The 20,388-nt window shown below is 47.0% G+C and overlaps 1 protein-coding gene across 2 annotated transcripts in view; it reads left to right on the top strand.

The window, feature by feature from the left end:
• Positions 1-717: 717 nt before the first annotated feature.
• CFAP58 (cilia and flagella associated protein 58) overlaps positions 718-20,388 on the top strand; it is a 109,577-nt gene continuing 89,906 nt past the window's right edge. Inside the window, exons 1-6 of one of the 2 annotated variants that reach the window (XM_043551813.1) lie at positions 718-831; positions 4,438-4,719; positions 13,410-13,558; positions 15,040-15,196; positions 17,866-18,060; positions 19,830-19,967. In XM_043551813.1, the coding sequence (XP_043407748.1) occupies positions 823-831; positions 4,438-4,719; positions 13,410-13,558; positions 15,040-15,196; positions 17,866-18,060; positions 19,830-19,967 (930 nt within the window). In that variant the 5' untranslated portion in view covers positions 718-822. The remainder of the gene's footprint in view (positions 832-4,437; positions 4,720-13,409; positions 13,559-15,039; positions 15,197-17,865; positions 18,061-19,829; positions 19,968-20,388) is intronic. The other variant, XM_043551814.1, reaches the window with a different exon arrangement.

Here is a 20,388-nt window from a genome sequence, read left to right as displayed (position 1 = left end):
CATCCCCACCCCCTGCCCTAGTGACCCCCCTGCTACCCCACCTCATCCCCCACCCTGCCCCATCCCCACCCCCTGCCCTAGTGACCCCCTGCTGCCCCTCCTCATCCCCCACCCTGCCCCATCCCCACCCCCTGCCCTAGTGACCCCACTGCTGCCCCACCTCATCCCCCACCCTGCTCCATCCCCACCCCCTGCCCTAGTGACCCCCCGCTGCCCCACCTCATCCCCTGCCCTGCCCCATCCCTACCCCTGCCCTAGTGACCCCCCTGCTACCCCACCTCATCCCCCACCCTGCCCCATCCCCACCCCCTGCCCTAGTGACCCCCCTGCTACCCCACCTCATCCCCTGCCCTGCTCCATCCCCACCCCCTGCCCTAGTGACCCCCCGCTGCCCCACCTCATCCCCCACCCTGCTCCATCCCCACCCCCTGCCCTAGTGACCCCCCCCGCTGTACACCTCATCCCCTGCCCTGCTCCATCCCCACCCTAGTGACCCCCCGCTGCCCCACCTCATCCCCCGCCCTGCTCCATCCCCACCCCCTGCCCTAGTGACCCCCCGCTGCCCCACCCCCTGCCCTAGTGACCCCCCCGCTGTGCACCTCATCCCCCGCCCTGCCCCACACCACCCCCTGCCCCAGCAGAGAGCAGAGGGGGCGGGGAGCCGGTTGCTAGGAGACGGGAGGGGCGGCCCGTGTACACAGCCGCGTCCCGGGAGCCGGAGCCACCGGAGCCGCCGAAACCCGCCCCCTCCGGCCCCCCCGCGGGGACCCGCCGCCCCCCCGGGCCAGCGCCGGGCCGGAGCCCCCCCCGCTCCGCGGCAAGATGAGCGAGGTGAGCAGCCCCTCCCCCGCCAGGCCGGCCCCCTCCTCCCCCCATGGTACCGCTCCCCCCCCGGCTCCCCCAACGCGCGCCCCTCTCCTCCGCCCAGCCCCCCCCACTCCCTCCCGCGCGCCCCTCTCCCCCGCCCAGCCGCCCCCTGCGCCCCTCTCCCCTCCCCAACCCCCCCTGCGCCCCTCTTCCCTGCCCAGCCCCCCCGCTCCCCGCCGTCCACCCCTCTCCCCTGCCCAGCCCTCCCTGCACCCCCCTGCGCCCCTCTTCCCTGCCCAGCCCCCCCGTGCGCCCCTCTCCCCTGCCCAGCCCCCCCTGCACTCCTCTCCCCTGCCCAGCCCTCCCTGCACCCCCCTGCGCCCCTCTCCCCTGCCCAGCCCTCCCTGCACCGCCCTGCGCCCCTCTCCCCTGCCCAGCCCCCCCCGCGCCCCTCTCCCCTGCCCAGCCGCCCCCTGCGCCCCTCTCCCCTCTCCAACCCCCCCTGCGCCCGTCTTCCCTGCCCAGCCCCCCCGCTCCCCGCCGTCCACCCATCTCCCCTTCCCAGCCCTCCCTGCACCCCCCTGCGCCCCTCTCCCCTCCCCAGCCCCCCCTGCGCCCCTCTCCCCTCCCCAACCCCCCCTGCGCCCCTCTTCCCTGCCCAGCCCCCCCGCTCCCCGCCGTCCACTCCTCTCCCCTGCCCAGCCCTCCCTGCACCCCCCTACGCCCCTCTCCCCTGCCCAGCCCCCCCGTGTGTCCCTCTCCCCTCCCCAGCCCCCCTTGCACCCTCCTGCGCCCCTCTCCCCTCCCCAGCCCCCCTTGCACCCTCCTGCGCCCCTCTCCCCTGCCCAGCCCCCCCTTGCTTCCCCCCCATGCCCCTCTTCCCTGCCCAGCTCCCCTTTGCTCCCCACCGTGCCCCTCTTCCCTGCCCAGCCCCCCTGCTACCCCCCGTGCGCCCGTCTTCCCTGCTCAGCCGCCTGCTCCTGTGTGCGCCCCTCTTCCCTGCCCAGCCCCTCCTGCTCCCCCCTTGCACCCCTCTTCCCTTCTCAGCGCCCTGCTCCCCCTGTGCGCCCCTCTTCCCTGCCCAGGCCCTCCCGTCTCCTTTCCCAGCCCCCTGATCTCCCCATCTTTCTCTGCACCCTCCTTGCTTTCCTTTCCCCTCTCCCCATTGCACTCTTTACCCCCCTCCCTTCTCTCCTCCTCCCCATCCCCTCCCCAGCACCCTCCTCACCATCCCTTTGCTCTCTCCTCCCTATCCCCTTCTCTCCACTGCCCTCTCTGTCCTGCCCCTTCCTTCATTAGAATCTCAGCCCATCCCAGCCTGTGGCTTGGGGCTCCTGCTCCAAGGGTCACCCAACGTAAGTGTCCCCAAGTGCCTGACCATGGTGTTTAAAGTACTCTGAGAAAAGACGGTGATGTCTGTCATAATCTGGGAGCAGCAACTTTGATAAGATTGTGCTGAAAATGTGCCCTTCAGCAACCCAGTTAATAAAGACATTCCTTTGCTGGGTCTGGCACCCCTTGCGACCCACTCCTCCTCCCTATGAGAGCAGCGCAGTGGGCTGAGGTAACACCGACAAGTCCCGGTCATTGCAGGGTGGGATTTCAAATCTGGGATCGCTGGAGCTTAGTGTATGAGCCTCTACTGCATGAGATAAAAGCCCCATGGCCCTTAACTAATGCTGTAGCAGTCTCTAAATCAGGGGTGGGCAAACTATGGCCTGGGGGCTGCATCTGGCCCTTCAGACGTTTTAATCTGGCCCTCAAGTTCCCACTGGGGAGCGGGGTCAGGGGCTTTCCCCGCTCTGTGCAGCTCCCGGAAACAGTGCTATGTCCCCCCTCCGGCTCCTACACGTAGGGGCAGCCAGGGGGCTCCACACACTGCCCCTGCCCCAAGTGCCGCTCCCGCAGCTCCCATTTGCTGGGAACCGAGGCCAATGGGAGCTGCAGGGAGGGTGCCTGCGGATGGGGCAGCGCGCAGAGCTGCGCCTCCGCATGGGAGGCAGAGAGGGGACATGCTGCTGCTTCCAGGAGCTGCTTGAGGTAAGTGCCACCCCGAGTCTGCAACCGTGACCCCCTCTCACACCCCTGCCCCAGCCATGATCCCCCTCCTGCCCTCTGAACCCCACGGTCCCAGCCCGGATCACCCTCCTGTGCCCCAACCCCTCATACCCAGCCCCACCCCAGAGCCTGCACCTCCAGCTGGAGTCCGAACCCCCTTCCGAACCCCAACCCCCAATTTCGTGAGCATTCATGGCCCACCATACAATTTCCATGCCCAGATGTGGCCTTCGGGCCAAAAAGTTTGCCCACCCCTGCTCTAAGTGGTCTCGATGCCACTAGAGGGGACAGAACACCACACCCAGGAGGTGTGTGGGTTACACTGAGGCTTTCTGCAAAGCTTTAATCCAGATCTAGCTGAGGACAAACCCCTTTGCAGTTCATTGTGCCTGGGCCTTTTCTTGTCTTCTGCCCTCTATTTGAAACTTTTCCAATGTAGATTCTTGAAGCTCTGGGCAAAGGAGTCACTGGGGCTGAGCAGACTCTGACGCTAATACTGTTTATCTCATCCACGTCGTTTCGTTTTCATATATGCATTTCTATCAGCAATTAAAATGTTGCAGAGTTTTAAATGATTTGAGAGGCTGATTAGGTGGCGGAGAAGAATCTGCTTGTCGGTGCACCTGAAGCTATTTCTGATGAAGATAGAAAATGATGTAAGACACACGTGGTGAGATTTTTAAGCAGCCAATAATTTTGGATGCCTCAGTGTTTGGTGTCCATCTTGAGACATGTTGGGCCTAATTTTCAGAGCTCCCACAACTTCGATCAACTTTAATTGGAGGCACGGTGCCGATCATTTCTTGAAATCAGGCCCAGCCAAGCACCCAGAAAAGCAGGCACAACAAATCATTGGCCACTTTAAAAAAAAATCTGGTCCAGAGTGTGGGCTAAATTCCTATCTGCTGCATCATGTACATTGGTAGATTTACACCAGGGATGCATTCAGCCCTATGTGTGTTGCTGGTTTTAACGTCATATCACCAAAAAGTTTTACCAAAAATATTTTCTCATCAACACACAAAAAGATGAACCTTAACTCATTTCATTAGGATGTTATTTGTAAGCTCTAAGAAAGGTATTTTAAGTGTCAAATGAATATTGTGAGCACCTTCCAATTTAATTAGTCTTTGTCTAAATGACATATCCAAATATATGGAATAATAATACATTTAGTCTTAAGATATGAGATGAATGTTTTACATGTACTAGAAAAAGATCCATTACTCGCAAGCTTATTTGGTGTGATTCTCTTTTCACACCAATTTCACACTGGTTTAACAACTCTATTTTAATGAAGTCATTCCAGTGTAAGAGAGATCAGAATTAAAGCCTTAGACATTAGAGATAAAAAGCATCCATCTTGTCCATTACCCGTTGGCCTCTACAAATAGAATGGAATGTGAATTTCATATGGGAGGGAGGGAGCTGCTACACAGAAGGTTTACATCATGGTTAGTTACCAATGAGCTGTCATTAATATATTGCTGTTATCTCTTGTGGTCATCTGCTGACAAAACTGGGATTTTTGAACTCCCCTTGCTAATTGATTATCCACCTCATTTAACACAGGAAAGGAACGACAGACTGTGTGTAGAAGAAAATGCCTTTGAAGCACTGGAAAAAGACTTCCAAGAAGTCATCAATGAACTTATGGGAGATAAAAGTCTGGAGAAATTCCGAATAGAATATGAGAAGCTCCACACGGTTATGAAGAAATCCTATGAAAATGAAAGGCGTCTCATGTCAAAATGCAGGGAGCTGAATGCTGAGATTGTGGTGAATTCGGCTAAAGTGGCTACAGCCCTGAAGCTCTCTCAAGATGATCAGACGACGATAACATCACTGAAGAGGGTAAAATTTAAATAGAATTAAATACGAACAGAAAATATTTAATGGAGGACGCAGTAGTTAGCTGAGGGAAAATTTTAATCAGTTCAATGTCTTGAAGATATAGTTCTGCTATAGAGAAGTGATATGAGCTAGTGGACTGAGTATAGAGTTGGGAGCTGAAACCTTCTGTCTAACCTCTGCTCTTCTACTGACTTGCTGAGTTGCATTTGGGCATGTCTCAACATCTATCAGTCTAATTTTGTGCTTATTTACACAGTCCACTCTAACTCTGTTGGCTTCAAAGGAGTTACTAATTCTTTGCTTAAGATGATTTATCTGTAAAATGGGAGTAATATTAAATACTTCACAGGGGCATTTCGAGATTAATTAGTTGATGTTTCTGAAATGCTATAGACATTTTAAATATTGGCAAGACATGAAAAATCCATCTGCCTGTTGCAAGTAGGATTTTTCCCCAAGGGAGTGTCATGAACTTTTGTAAATTTTCATTAAAAAAAATTAAGCTTCTTGTCCTTATGTTTGAGAAGACAACCATCCATATGTGATCTGAGTGTAAATTCTTGGGAGTACTATCATCCCAAGTCAGCAGATGTAACACCGACAGACCCTGGTTGTCAGCAGGCGGGATTGAACATGGGACCTCAGTGCATGAGCCTCTACTGCATGAGCTAAAAGCCATATGCCTCTTCGATAAGGCTGTAGAGTAGACTCATTAATAACTGGGATTATTTATTCTGCAGAAGAGAAGAAGGAGGGGGGATCTGATAGCTGCTTTCAACTACCTGAAAGGGGGTTCCAAAGAGGATGGATCTAGACTGTTCTCAGTGGTAGCAGATGACAGAACAAGGAGTAACTGGTCTCAAGTTGCAGTGGGGGTGGTTTAGGTTGGATATTAGGAAAAACTTTTTCACTAGGCAGGTGGTGAAGCACTGGAATGGGTTACTTAGCGAGTGGAATCTACTTCCTTTGAGGTTTTTAAGGTCAGGCTTGACAAAGCCCTGGCTGGGATGATTTAATTGGGGATCGGTCCTGCTTTGAGCAGGGGGTTGGACTAGATGACCTCCTGAGGTCCCTTCCAACCCAGATAGTCTATCTCTCTGAGTGGTTTCGGTGTCCCTAGATGGGACAGAACACCACACCCAGGAGGTGTTCTTGTGCCTCTGCTACTGCTCAGGGCTTTCCCAAATTGTGGCAGAATGAAAACTGTCTAAATTCTTGCAGGTTTTTCCTGATGCTAATCAGATCCTTATAGACAGTTGTGAAATTGATGTGAATCATGTCAATTTCACTCTGCTTCTATCTGGGCAATCTCTCAGCAGGAGTGGAGGGAGGCACTGGAACTGTTCATGGGGAAGAAGACTCAAAAAGTGGAAGCTGGGGAGGGTGATAGAGTAGCAGAGAAATCCTCTCATAAATACCATAAAGCTGAAGAGGGGTAGAGTGGGAAGGATATTATCTCTGCTAATCTCAGCAGCCGTGAGGCTGAAGGGATGTACAGAGTAACAGCACCCACCATTATAGCAGCCGAGAGACTGGTGTGGGAAGGGTGTGTGACGGGTTGGATCACAGAAACCCCCTTGGGACTGCCAACTGATGTGCCAAGACTACTTCTGCCCCTGCTTTCCCTGCCAGCTTGGGACTCCAGCACCCTGTCTTGCTGAGCCAGACACTCTAGTCTGCTCCAACACAGACCCAGGGTCTGAACCACGTGCCCCAAAGCTGCAGAATTAACTGAAAACAACTTAAGAAGTGTTCCTGTCTTTAACACTCAGATGCCCAACTCCCAATGGGGTCCAAACCCCAAATAAATCAGTTTTACCCTGTATAAAGCGTATACAGGGTAAACTCAAATTGTTCGCCCTCTATAACACTGATAGATATGCACAGCTGTTTGCCCTCATCCCTAGGTATTAATATATTCTCTGGGTTAATAATATGTAAAAAGTGATTTTATTAAATACAGAAAGTAGGATTTAAGTGGTTCCAAGTAATAGCAGACAGAACAAAGTGCAAAATACCAAGCAAAATAAAATAGAACATGCAAGTCTATGTCTAAGAAAACTGAATGCAGATAAAAACCTCACCCACTAAGCTTCCTTTTACAGACTAGTTTCCTTTTAGTCTGGGTCCAGCAATCACTCACACCCCCCTGTAGTTACTGTCCTTTGTTCCAGTTTCTTTCAGGTATCCTTGGGGGTGGAGAGGCTATCTCCTGAGCCAGCTGAAGACAAAATGGAGGGGTCTCCCAGGGGTTTAAATAGACTCTCTCTTGTGGGTGGACACCTCTCCCTCCCTCTGTGTAGAATCCAGCTACAAAATGGAGTTTTGGAGTCACATGGGCCAGTCACATGTCCATGCATGACTGAGTTTCTTACCAGCCAAGCCCCATTCCTGGGAAAGTTCAGATGTGGACTGGCATCTTCAAGTGGTTCTTGATTGGGCACTTAATTTGCACATTGCTTTCTCCAGAAGCTGACCAAATGCTTTACAAAGACTACTCAAAAATCAAGCAAGTACACAGCCAATATTCATAACTTTGAATACAAAAATTGATACATGCATACGAATAGGATGAATAGATTCAGTAGATCATAACCTTCACAGAGATATGTTACATGGCATATATAGCATAAAACATATTCCACTTATGTCATATATATACATTCATAAGCATATTTCCATACAGCCTTATGGGGGCACCGTCACCATGTGCAGGACAATATGTTACAGTTAGAGAGGCAGGGTACAACAAACAGCTCATAACTGTTACTCTTTTAAAGCACAGGGATGTGCTGATGTGGGGGCACAGAGCACAGGTATTGCTCAGTTTGGCTAACAGGCTTAATCTTTGGGCTAAGTATTCAGGTATCACTATAACATTGTTACAAAAATGTTCTTATCATGTCTTTGAGAAACTCTTTAGTTGCTATTGATTTTTTTCAGCGTACCCTCAAAATTGCTTGCTGTTTTGCTGTCTGAAAAGGAATCCTATGACTAATCCTAATTTCACTGTACTTCACTATCATTTCACTAACTAGTTGCTTTGAAAAGACCGTCAGATGTGCAGGACTAGAAATTGCAACGTAGACACTTGGGCTTGACTGGAGCTGTGCTCTGAGACCCTCCCATCCTTGTAGGGTCTCAAAAATAGGGTTCTAGCCCTAGCCTGAATGTCTATACTGCAGTTTTATAGCCACAGTGTCTGAACCCCGCAAGCCTGAGTAAGCTGACTCTGGCCAGCTGTGGCTATGCCATGGGTCTTTTATCACAGTGTGTGCTAGGGAAAGGAGAATTCTCTTGGGGCTGTTCCTGTAAAAACAATAAAAGTAAAGACCTAAATGTTGGTGACTGGCTGGGTCACGGAGGTAATGGGTGCAGAGCCTTTTCCTTCTAGATCACTGGGTCAAATCCAAAAGAAGGCCCCAGTCCTGCAGTCTGAACAGCAGAAGCAGACCCATGCATCTTGTGAAGTCCTGTTGAAATGTGCCGGTGCAGAGGCCTGACTCTTTAGATCAGATTGAAGGAAAGTGGCCTAGGTCAATAGTGATCAGTAGTTGTTACCATTTGAGGCTGCTCAGCCCTGTGTTTTATGGTTTCAATCCATTTTCTTATGTACACTTCACATAATAGCTCTTTGTTGACAGTCACATCAGAGAAGCTAAGTACTGAATTGAACTACAGAGAACAAATTTCACGCTTGCCTCTAGAGGTGTCCCACCATGTTAGGATGGAGGGACATTATCAGAGCAGTGTTCAGAAGCCTGCGCTGCCCTTGCTCTGGCTAACAGGACTTCATTCTCCAGGGCTGTCAACCCAGGACTGTTAACCAGCACTACTAATTTTCGAGCTTGGTCTACACTACAGACTTATGTTGGTATAGCTGTATCAGTCAGGGATGTGGAAAATCCACACTCCTGAGCGATGCAATTATGCTGACCGAACTCTGTGTGCAGTTCTGGTCTCCCATGTTTAAGAAGGATGAATTCAAACTGGAACAGGTACAGAGAAGGGCTACTAGGATGATCCGAGGAATGGAAAACTTGTCTTATGAAAGGAGATTCAAGGAGCTTTGCTTGTTTAGCCTAACTAAAAGAAGGCTGAGGGGAGATATGATTGCTCTCTATAAATATATCAGAGGGATAAATACCGGAGAGGGAGAGGAATTATTTAAGCTCAGTACCAACGTGGACACAAGAACAAATGGATATAAACTGGCCACCAGGAAGTTTAGACTTGAAATTAGACGAAGGTTTCTAACCATCAGAGGAGTGAAGTTTTGGAATAGCCTTCCAAGGGAAGCAATGGGGGCAAAAGATCTATCTGGCTTTAAGATTAAACTCGATAAGTTTATGGAGGAGATGGGATGATGGGATAACATGGTTTTGGTAATTAAATATTCATGGTAAATAGGCCCAATGGCCTGTGATGGGATATTAGGTGGGGTGGGATCTGAGTTACCAAGGAAAGAATTTTCTGTAGTATCTGGCTGGTGAATCTTGCCCATATGCTCAGGGTTTAGCTGATCGCCATATTTGGGGTCGGGAAGGAATTTTCCTCTAGGGCAGATTGGAAGAGGCCCTGGAGGTTTTTCGCCTTCCTCTGTAGCATGGGGCATGGGTCACTTGCTGGAGGATTCTCTGCTCCTTGAAGTCTTTAAACCACGATTTGAGGACTTCAATAGCTCAGACATAGGTGAGAGGTTTTTCGCAGGAGTAGTGGGTGAGATTCTGTGGCCTGCATTGTGCAGGAGGTCAGACTAGATGATCATAATGGTCCCTTCTGACCTAAATATCTATGAATCTATGACAACGCTGTGGCAATGGGAGGGCTTCTCCCGTCGACATAGATACCACTCAGGGAGGTGGATTAACTATGCTCTCTCATCCCTGCAGGTAGCGTCTTCACTAAGCACTACAGCACCTCCACTGCAACACTGTATGTGTAGGCAAGCCCTCAGTCTTTGAAAAATTAAATTGGTGCAAACACTTTTGTTACTTAAACACCCATACAGTTACAGATCATAATGGTCCCTTCTGACCTAAATATCTATGAATCTATGAATCTACAGCTTATGAACTAGCTGCTTTATAGTTACCAGAAATCTTTTCCACACATTTTCTGAACGACTGTGTCAAGGTTCCTCCCGCACTCTGAACTCTAGGGTACAGATGTGGGGACCTGCATGAAAAACCTCCTAAGCTTATCTTTACCAGCTTAGGTCAAAACTTCCCCAAGGTACAAAATATTCCACCCTTTTGTCCTTGGATTGGCTGCTACCACCACCAAACAAATACTGGTTACTGGGGAAGAGCTGTTTGGACACGTCTTTTCCCCCAAAATACTTCCCAAAACCTTGCACCCCACTTCCTGGACAAGATTTGGTAAAAAGCCTCACCAATTTGCCTAGGTGACTACAGACCCAGACCCTTGGATCTTAAGAACAATGAACAATCCTCCCAACACTTGCACCCCCCCTTTCCAGGGGGATGTTGGATAAAAAGCCTCACCAATTTGCATAGGTGACCACAGACCCAAACCCTTGGATCTGAGAACAATGAAAAAGCATTCAGTTTTCTTACAAAAAGACTTTTAATAGAAATAGAAGTAAAAAAAGAATCCCCCCTGTAAAATCAGGATGGTAAATACCTTACAGGGTAATTAGATTCAAAACATAGAGAACCCCTCTAGGCAAAAACCTTAAGTTACAAAAAAGATACACAGACAGAAATAGTTATTCTATTCAGCACAATTCTTTTCTCAGCCATTTAAAGAAATCATAATCTAACACGTACCTAGCTAGATTACTTACTAAAAGTTCTAAGGCTTCATTCCTGGTCTATCCCCAGCAAAGACAGAATATAGACAGACACACGTAGACTTTGTTTCTCTCCCTCCTCCCAGCTTTTGAAAGTATCTTGTCTCCCCATTGGTCATTTTGGTCAGGTGCCAGCGAGGTTACCTTTAGCTTCTTAACCCTTTACAGGTGAGAGGAGATTTCCTCTGGCCAGGAGGGATTTTAAAGGGGTTTACCCTTCCCTTTATATTTATGACAGACTGTTAGTACAACCATCAAGTATAGCTCAGTCTCTGGTGTTAATTATGCAATAAATTGCAATGCATTTTTTAGTTACTAATTGTAATTTGATTATCTAAAAGATTATGACATGCTCTGTATTTTCTAAGTCCTATCTTTCCAATGAGTAATATGTGATTTTTAAAAACAGAGGTTTCCATCATCAGAGATTTCCTTTCTTTTAAACTTGAATGTAAAAGAAGCAACCTCCCATTCCTCCACCTGAAGTTAGAATTACTACAGATTACTACAATTAGGTAACATTAGGCTTAGTCCTGTTCCAGCTAAAGTAAATTGCAAAATCCCATTCAGGATGTCTCCAGTTTACATATTGCCCTAGATCAGTGAGCATGCAAACTGAAATTTTGTCATAGAGAGCATAAGGATCTACAGGCCCAATCCTGTAACCTTTACTTTTAGGTGAGCAATCATTACTTACCTGAGTAGCCCCATTGACTTTTGTGAGAATACTCACCTGAGTAAAGTTGCAAGTTCAATTGAAGTTAATAAAAAGATTCCCCATGACTTCAGTGGGAGTTGGATGGGAGGCTGATATCGGGATCTACTAGTGCAGACCTTAGTGCCTATACAGAGTTTCATTGAAAGGTTTGGGGTCTAAATCTGAAATAAATCTCCAAACTCCTAGTAAGTCTGGTATTTGAATTTTAACTAGTACGTTTGGCTTATGTTTCTTTTCTTCTCCCACAATACTGAGAGCTAGAGACACCTACCAGCTTTGACTGCTAACTTCCTTACTTCCATCTGTTTGTTACACAACCTTCATAAGATATTAAAGAGACACTCTTAACATAGAATCTAGTAAATTTCAAAAAAAAGTTAAAAGCAGCTTAAGTTACTACAACTATGCCTTAGTCATCTGGCAATTTTTGTGGCATCACAACCACATTTTCCTATTACAAAAAGTTTCTCTCTCCAGTTACTGGGTGAAAGACACTCCTTCCCCGCAGTTCTCCCTCCAAAAAACAAAACAAAAAAACCCACCTACAACCAAAGGAGGCTGACTAGGACTCCAATTCAGCAAAATATGTAAGCATCTGTGTCAAGGTTCCCTCCCCACTCTGAACTCTAGGGTACAGATGTGGGGACCTGCATGAAAGACCCCCTAAACTTATTCTTACCAGCTTAGGTTAAAAACTTCCCCAAGGTACACACTAGGCCTTGTCCTTGAACAGTATGTTGCCACCACCAAGCGTTTTTAATAAAGAACAGGGAAACAGACCACTTGGAGTCGTCTTCCCCCAAAATATCCCCCCAAGCCCTACACCCCCTTTCCTGGGGAAGGCTTGATAATAATCCTCACCACTTGGTGCAGGAGAACACAGACCCAATCCCTTGGATCTTAAGAACAATGAAAAATCAATCAGGTTCTTAAAAGAAGAATTTTAATTAAAGAAAAGGTAAAAGAATCACCTCTGTAAAATCAGGATGGTAAATACCTTACAGGGTAATCAGATTCAAAACATAGAGAATCCCTCTAGGCAAAACCTTAAATTACAAAAAGACACAAAAACAGGAATATCCATTCCCTCCAGCACAGCTTATTTTACCAGCCATTAAACAAAAGAAAATTTAACGCATTTTCTAGCTAGATTACCTACTAACTTTACAGGAGTTGTAAGGCTGCATTCCTGATCTGTTCCCGGCAAAAGCATAACACAGACAGACAGAACCCTTTGTTCCACCCCCCTCCAGATTTGAAAGTATCTTGTCCCCTCATTTTGGGTCAGGTGCCAGCGAGGTTACCTTAGTTGCTTAACCCTTTACTGGTGAAAGGATTTTGCCTCTGGCCAGGAGGGATTTTATAGCACTGTATACAGAAAGGTGGTTACTCTTCCCTTTATATTTATGACAATCTGCCTAAATGTAAGCACAGACTAGTTCCACTACAGCTCTAAATACGGCTTAAACTAAGACATATGAAGTAAATAGGACTACATATGGGCTTCAAGTTAGGCACATGCTCAAGTGCTTTGCTGAAGCAGGGCCTCACTAACTCTCTACATGGGAAACAGCTAAATTGACTTTGTGGAAATAGTCTCTGTGACAGGTATTGGATGGCCTTGAGGGACCATGGAGGGGGAATACAGGTGCAGTTGCCCTGAACTGTGACAGTACTGTCAACAAATGCACAAAGTAAACTGGAAAAAAAGTCTTTTTTCCCCTCCTCTAATCTCAGTTATAATGATTTTAGGTATTACTTGTAACTAGAGTAGATGAAACATTTTAAGACAGAAATATGATTTTTTTAATGTCCCTTAAGACATGAAGTCTCAGAGAGTTGAGTGAGTTTTTGGCCATAAAACTCCCATTGGCTCCAGTGGGAGTCATGCAACCAAATCCTACAACAAGAGTTGCAAATGTTAAGCCCAGTGTGTCTATTAGAGAAAATGGACCAGATCCTCAATTGAGTATAAATAAATAGTGCTTGACTGACCTAGTATAATTTGCACTGGCCACAGCGAATAGTCCATGGAAGGAGAAAACTGATATATATCTAAATATGAAAAAACACCAAAACCTGTATTATTAATTAACCAAGACAAAACATTCTGAATCCAATTTAATTTGTTAAACTGTTTTCCCATGATGTTCCCAGGAGATTGAAAAAGCCTGGAAAATGGTAGATGCAGCCTATGACAAGGAGCAGAAAGCAAAGGAAACCATTCTCTCATTGAAAGAGGAAATTATGAACCTGACTAAATTAGTGGAGCAAGGATCTGGATTATCACTGGGTCAAGAGCACAAGTAAGTAATCTCCATGAAGGAGAGAGCGAGCCTGATCCAATGCCCATTGAACTCAGTGGGGCTGGTTCTCCATTGCCCTGCACTTTGTGTAGTCACTTACACCAATGCAAGGTGAGTGTAAATCAAAATAGTAGTGTTTTACTTCCACTTTGCACTCACTTTTCACTGGTGCAAATGACCATGCAAAGCACAGGACAACAGAAAATCAGGCCCATTGAGTTCAATGGGTGTTGGATCAGGCCCAGAGAGATCAGATGAAAATGTCCTAGGATCTGCCAGCCTGTCTTATCTGATCTGTGACTGATTTTGAGAGCTGATCCTGCAAATGTTTGCACTCATGATGGCAGCGTGGTCCACTGGGGTAGCCAAACTTATTGACCCTCCTAGCCGCATATGACAATCTTTAAAAGTTTGAGAGCTGGGACGCTCCTACCGAAGCTTGGGGCTTCAGCACGGCAGGGTATACCTGCCGGGGCTTGGGGCTTCTACCTTGCGGCAGGTGCCTTCTAGGGCTCGGGGCTTCAGGCCTGAGCTCCCACTCCCTGCTAGGCGGAAGCCCCTAGCCCTACCACCCTGCCGCAGGACTGAAGTTCGAAGCTCCCCCCACAGTCTGGTAGATGGAGAATGGGGGCCGGTGGGGGCTCCATGAGCCGCACTTTAATTGTAAAAGAGCCTCATGTGGCTTGCGAGCCATGGTTTGGCCACCCCTGGACTAGAGACTGGAAGTTGGGAGACCTGGATTCTATTCCCGGCTCTGCCACAGGCCTGCTGGATGATCTTGGGGAAGTTGCTTTTGTCTCTCTCTGTGTTCTCCCATCCATTACCTGTCTTGTATATTTATGCGGTAAACTTTTCAAGGCAGGGATTGTCTCTTACTTTGCATTTATGCAGTGCCTAGCACAGTGAGGCTCTGATTTCAGTTGCGGCGTCTAGGTGCTGCCATAATACGAAGAGAGACCAGGGATAGTTTGATTGCTAGCTCATCAGATCAGGGAGTGTTATTTATTTATGACTTGTGCAGCAGCAAGACCTCATCAGTACAGCCACCCCAGCCAGATGGATTGCAAAGAGAGTGGATACAGCAGTGCAGGGACCCTGGAAAATAGTGCAAAAAGGAGGTGGCTGAAAGACTTTCCAAGGGGCACAGGGTGGAGTAGCTGGAATGTTTATCTGTTGTTACAACCCTTGTTTTGGGGAATTGGTGGGATTTTTAGACCCAAGAGGGCAGTGAAAATAAAGACAGCATGATTTATGGAGTGGTAGGTTAAATTTTGTGTCTATCTGCCTTGATCACGACTCTTTAATGAATATAGTAGGTAGCTCATGTATTTGATTGGCAGCTGCAGTGGACTAATTCAAAAGGAGTTCAAAATGAAATGTGACTTTTAAACTCCCAATCATGACAAAACAGCTTGTTCTGGTGTCTGAGAGAACCCAAAGGGGACTGCGACATTGCTTGACTATTATTTCCTTTCTTCCAGTATCCGGGATTTGCTGAAGTTTAAAGAAGAAGTAACAAAGGAGCGAGACCAGCTCTTGTCAGAGGTTGTGAAATTACGTGAAAGTCTAATCCAAACTACAGAGCAACAGCAGGAAACAGAGAGGGCAAAAAATGAGGCGGAAGAAAGCATTGCTCAGGTCTGTGCAGCTCACCAGGTTGCAAAAGTCGTCTTTGTCCTGAACCATTCCCCACCTTTGCAATTGATCTCCATTAACTACTATGCTGCTACCTGCCATTTCACATCCCAAACCTTTTCAGGAGGCTCGCCGAGGAGTTCCTCATCAGTGCTTTTTATCCTTTGCCTTATTTCTCTGCTATTTTCTTTGCAAAACAGTTTGTCCACCATTGACTCCTTCCAGAGCTGCCAAATCTCCTGCATTTGAAGGAGATATCTGAGTCATATTTCAAAGTAGCAGCCGTGTTAGTCTGTATACGCAAAAAGAAAAGGAGTACTTGTGGCACCTTAGAGACTAACAAATTTATTTGAGCATAAGCTTATCCGATGAAGTGAGCTGTAGCTCACGAAAGCTTATGCTCAAATAAATTTGTTAGTCTCTAAGGTGCCACAAGTACTCCTTTTCTATCAGAGTCATAGTTTCCTCTTGCTTTGAGGCTGTCCCCTCCTGCATTTGAAGCTTCCGTGTCTGCAGGAGGTTTCCTATCTGTGAAGGTTATCATACTGTGAATATGTTCCTCTTACTACAGAAGCCTGCTGGAGGTGTAGAAGGCTGAGAATGTGTAAGAGGACATGTAAATGGGGAGAGAGCAAGAGGCCAGGGGATGGTGGGAGGCTCCCAGATGCAGAAAGGAGAGATTCAATAGGGGAAGGAGAGGTGAAAGAAAATAATATGAGTGTGATTTGGAGGGGAGAAAGAGACAGCAGAAGGAAGAGGAGGCAAGAAGGAGAGACCTGAAATAAAGAGTGGAAAAACAAAGAGAGGTGGAGATAACCTTCTAGCTAGCACCAGGGCTTCTTGTCAGGCACAAACAGTAAAGCAGGCCTGGGGTCATGCCCTGCACTGCCATGTGGGACACCTGGGTTCCATATCAAGTCCTGGTTTCTCGCTTCCTGAGCAGAGAGTAGATGATATAAAGCAGGGGAAAACTGGATATCTGTGCTGCTCTGACAAGGATGTGGGGAGACAGCCCTGCTGCAGAGAGGGGAAATGAATGAGAGCGAGAGACAGCCATCGCACTTGTACTGCTGTTGAAATCTTTCCACACTGCATTTAGTTTTCAGACATTTACCGGGGAAGACCTTCCCCAGCCCTTAGACTTACAGCTCTATTTTACTCTTCAAGGAATCAGTTCCCATTGTTTCTCTGCTCTCACCATAGTCACAGTCCACTCTATGCAACCTGCCCTTAGGCCCTTCAGTGGGATCGTCCAAAGGAAGTGGGTCCCAGAAGCACTTCACTTCTGGCAACCTTTTATCTAGAGTCTAGCAAATCCAAATCATGTGTTCCTGGGCCACACGTTGTCTCTGAGGCACAGAGCCATGAAATCTGAAATTAGAGTAGCTGTGGCTCAACAAGTAGTCCATCCGAACTGCTAGGTCACATGATGAGATCTTCATGGGATGGCAGAGGTCGTTGGGAAGAGGAGCTGTTGTCTACTGTTGCCGACCTTAAGCAGGGAGAGAGCCCAGGTCTGTTGGAGGCTATTGGGAGGGAGTGGGCTGTGAGCTTATCAAAGGGAGGGAAACACTGGAGGACTAGGGAAGGGCCCCAGAGAGGGAGGGGAGAATCAGTGGGGCTAGAAGGAAGGAGCCTTAAAAAAGCTGGGATGCTTCACAGAACCAGAGGGTTAAACCGTTTGCTCATTGACGGTCATCGCTGACAGGGTGTGTGCCATGGAGTGTGCTTTGGCCCTCCCAGAAACTGTGCTACAACCCCAAGACAGAGGGCTCCATCCTTAGCTCGTGCTTGGCGCAGCTGAAGGGACAGGCAGTCATGGCCTTAGCTCAGGTGGAGCTGCACAGGACTGCTCTATTCTGTGCTGGTTAGAATGGTCCCTGGTGGACTGGCCCATCCTGACTCTTCCCTGTCCCCTGCTGGCTCTGAGGGGTGCTGGGCCAGGGAGGCAGAAGCTAGTTGACATCATTATCGTCTGTTAAGTGAGGGGCCTTTCCCTTTAAAAGATTCTATAGAGAGGCTGGGAGTAAGAGCAGATGTTGCAATGAACATTGCCCTGGTGGTCTGGCTTCCCCCTCCTTCTTTACTGTTTACTTGTGTGTAATAAATGTTTATAAAAATGGCTTGTTTGGTGAGGTACAATAAGCAAAACCATGGCCCCGGCAACACAGCTTGGAGCCCAAGTTAGTTTCAATGTTGTGACTGTAAACCAAGGATCAGATGGGGTAACTTACAAATGAAAACATCCTAAAAGCCCCATTGGATCCCTAGTGGAGCGTTCTTGCTGTTAGTCCTCAGGGTCAAAATCATGGTGTTTGGGTGACAGGTACTCACTCTCAGCTGTGGTAGGTGTCCTCAGCTCTGTTGAATCCATCAGAGCCTTCTGGCTGGCTGCTTTTAGGGTATGGTGACTGATGGCTAAGAAATCCTTGTAATTAATAATTTGAGCTCATCATCTGGGGTTCCAGAAAGATAGCTCTCCTAAGAGGGAGCCTGTTTACCTCTTAGCAGTTCTTCCGTATTCCATTCAGGGGAAGGCAGTATTAAACAAAAGCCGCTGGGTCTCAAAGCTAAGCACAATAAGAATAAAGGGAAACTGTACCTGAGTTGTTTGAATAAAAGACAGGCAAGGCCCTAACTTCTTTTTTTCCTCTGTCACTGTGTGATGGCAGTTCCAGCAGGAAATCCAGATGCGTCAGAATGAGGCATCCCGGGAGTCTCGAAAGAAGGACAAACTGGAGAAGGAGTTTAAACACATTCAAGTGGAAATGGACAACAAGCAGAGTGAAATAAAGGCACTGCAGCAGCATGTGCTGAAGAACAAAGAGGAGCTCCTAAAACTGGAACAGCAGCTCAAGGAACAGAAGGTACAGTACGTGGTTCTGTTATCTGCAACACAAAAATTGGAATAGTATCAGGGTCCGATGTCAGACACAGAAGAAACTAGTTTGCTCTTTTAGCATTTTCATAATAGAATGAGGGATGGAGAAGACCAGTTAGATAGTCAAGATGATCTCTTTGTCACTGGAGGGGCTATATCATACTAAACAGAAGCCCCCAGTGAAATCAACAAGGAGTACTGCCTAAAGTTTTGTGGCAAGAAATGGCCTCAGGATCGTTATGTAGGGTAAAAGGAGACTTTCTATACTCTGGCCAGAATGCAGATATGTTCTGCTTCAATTATGCTAGTATGTTAGACTGGTATTTACATCGGAACCTAGAGGATTTACGTGCCCAAATACCAATGAAATTCACTGGGATTCAAGTGCCTAACTCCCTTAGGCTGTGTTGAAAATACCAGTGTTGATGTTTAAATCCTAATTAAAATAGTAATGCATGACAGTCCAGTATTATCCTTTTCTTATGGACAAGTTATTTTTTTCGCTCTTAAAGGCCTTTGGTTTTCCACCTGGTTGATGATGATTTTTAGGGGTCTTCTTGCAAAGACCACAGTGATTGGGACCAAATACACCAAAGCTGGTGTGATTTAGTGGTCGGCGCAGCATACTGGACTCAGATTATATTCCTAGTTCTGCAAAAGACTTGCTGTGGTGTGTTGGGAAACCTCTGTGCTTTGGTTTCTCCATCTGAAAACTGGGAAAAATTACACTTACCTCCCTCTCAAATTTACTGTGAAGTTTAGCTAATGAATGTTTGTATAAACACTATAAAAGTCTCTAGAGAAGCGTGAAGTATTGTCTTAAATCTTTTAATTTTTTTAACCAAGTACTGTTTTCAAACCAGTCTTCTGGCGAAGTCCTAAAGCAGTGTTTTGCGACTAGTTTGTATCGTCAGGGAACCACAGCAGCTTCTATAAAGAATCCCCTTCGTAGTCATTACAGCTGAGTCCTTGGCTCTTTTATGCTGCAGAAGTCACTACGCTCACCTCCCATCTCTCTCTCTCTGCTCCCAGCATGCAATGGGGGTGGGAATCCCCCACACACCCTTTTTTTTTAAACAGCATATTGATCTGCCACACATGGAAGCTTGAACCGAAAAATATGATGATAGTTCTTTCCTCACTTATAAAGTAGTGTCTGCCAGAGGAAGTCCCATCATGCAGAAGAAAAGTCTGGCAGCTCCAATATCGAAATATATGTTCTCCGTATGAACCATGAAACTGCTGTTCTGGGCTTTTGACTGAACATAGCTGTCAAAATAGCTGTGCCATGATGTCAGCAAACTGCACACTCCATAAAGTGTTATAGGCATATTAATGTAGGATTTGCTTGCAAACATAGAGCTCCCCTGCCCCTCAGATGATTAAAATTATTTGAATCTCATATTCATTTGCAATGATTGTAGTGAGTTGCTGGATAGGTGATGCCTGCCAAATGGCAAAGAGGCATTAAAATATTTATCTACCACCTGTGAGGGAGACTTGCAAAGCTCCCAGAGAAAATTATGCTGGCTATGTTATTCATTAGAAGTTGTCATTTTTCTCAGCCGTTGAACATTTATCATATTTCTGAGCACATTAATAATTTCATCAGGAATAAAGAACAATTTCTATCAAGAGAAAAATCTTCAGTAGCTCTGATCCCCCAGGGAGACTCAAGGTGCTGCCAGTCTGTCTATGTAGATACATTAGAATTAGATTTAAAAGAATTATCTGGACTGTTTTATAATCTAACAGATCCTGAATGAAAGAGCTGCCAAAGAACTTGAGCAATTTCAAGCGAGAAACTCTAAACTCCAGCAAGAGAACGAGCAGCACAGCATGGCCTTTGAACAAATAACACAGGAGAACCAGCAGAAAACAGTGGAGCTGAAAGTAAGTAGCAGCTCATATTTGCATGGCATCAGATATATCCCTCTGCTGTTGGGAATTTGGTGTTGGTGATTCAGTAGATGGCATTCTTCCCTCTGAGTCAGTAACTATACCAGCATCCCAGTCTAGTACCAGTACAAACTGTGCTGTTTCAGATGAGACATAAGACTGAGATCCTGAGTACTTGTGATCATTAAAGACCTCATGATATTTTTCACAAAGGCAAAGTCTTTTTTTCGATTGTAAGCCCTTTGTGGGAGAGGCTGTGCCTTCCTTTATGTTTGTATAGTGATTAGCATTTTGTGAGTGCTGCTGGAAGCCAATAATATATAGGAATAATAACTGCCCCAGCCAACTTCCAATGTAGGTACAGCCTGCCTACTTAAATTTCCTCTTTGGTATCAATTGGGGAAGTTAAATACAA

This window comes from Chelonia mydas, chromosome 7 (genome assembly GCF_015237465.2).
Source record: "Chelonia mydas isolate rCheMyd1 chromosome 7, rCheMyd1.pri.v2, whole genome shotgun sequence".
Taxonomy (NCBI): Eukaryota; Metazoa; Chordata; order Testudines; family Cheloniidae; genus Chelonia; species Chelonia mydas.
The sequence above is the reverse complement of the archived record's forward strand: the minus strand, read 5'-3'. Positions and strand labels throughout refer to the sequence as shown.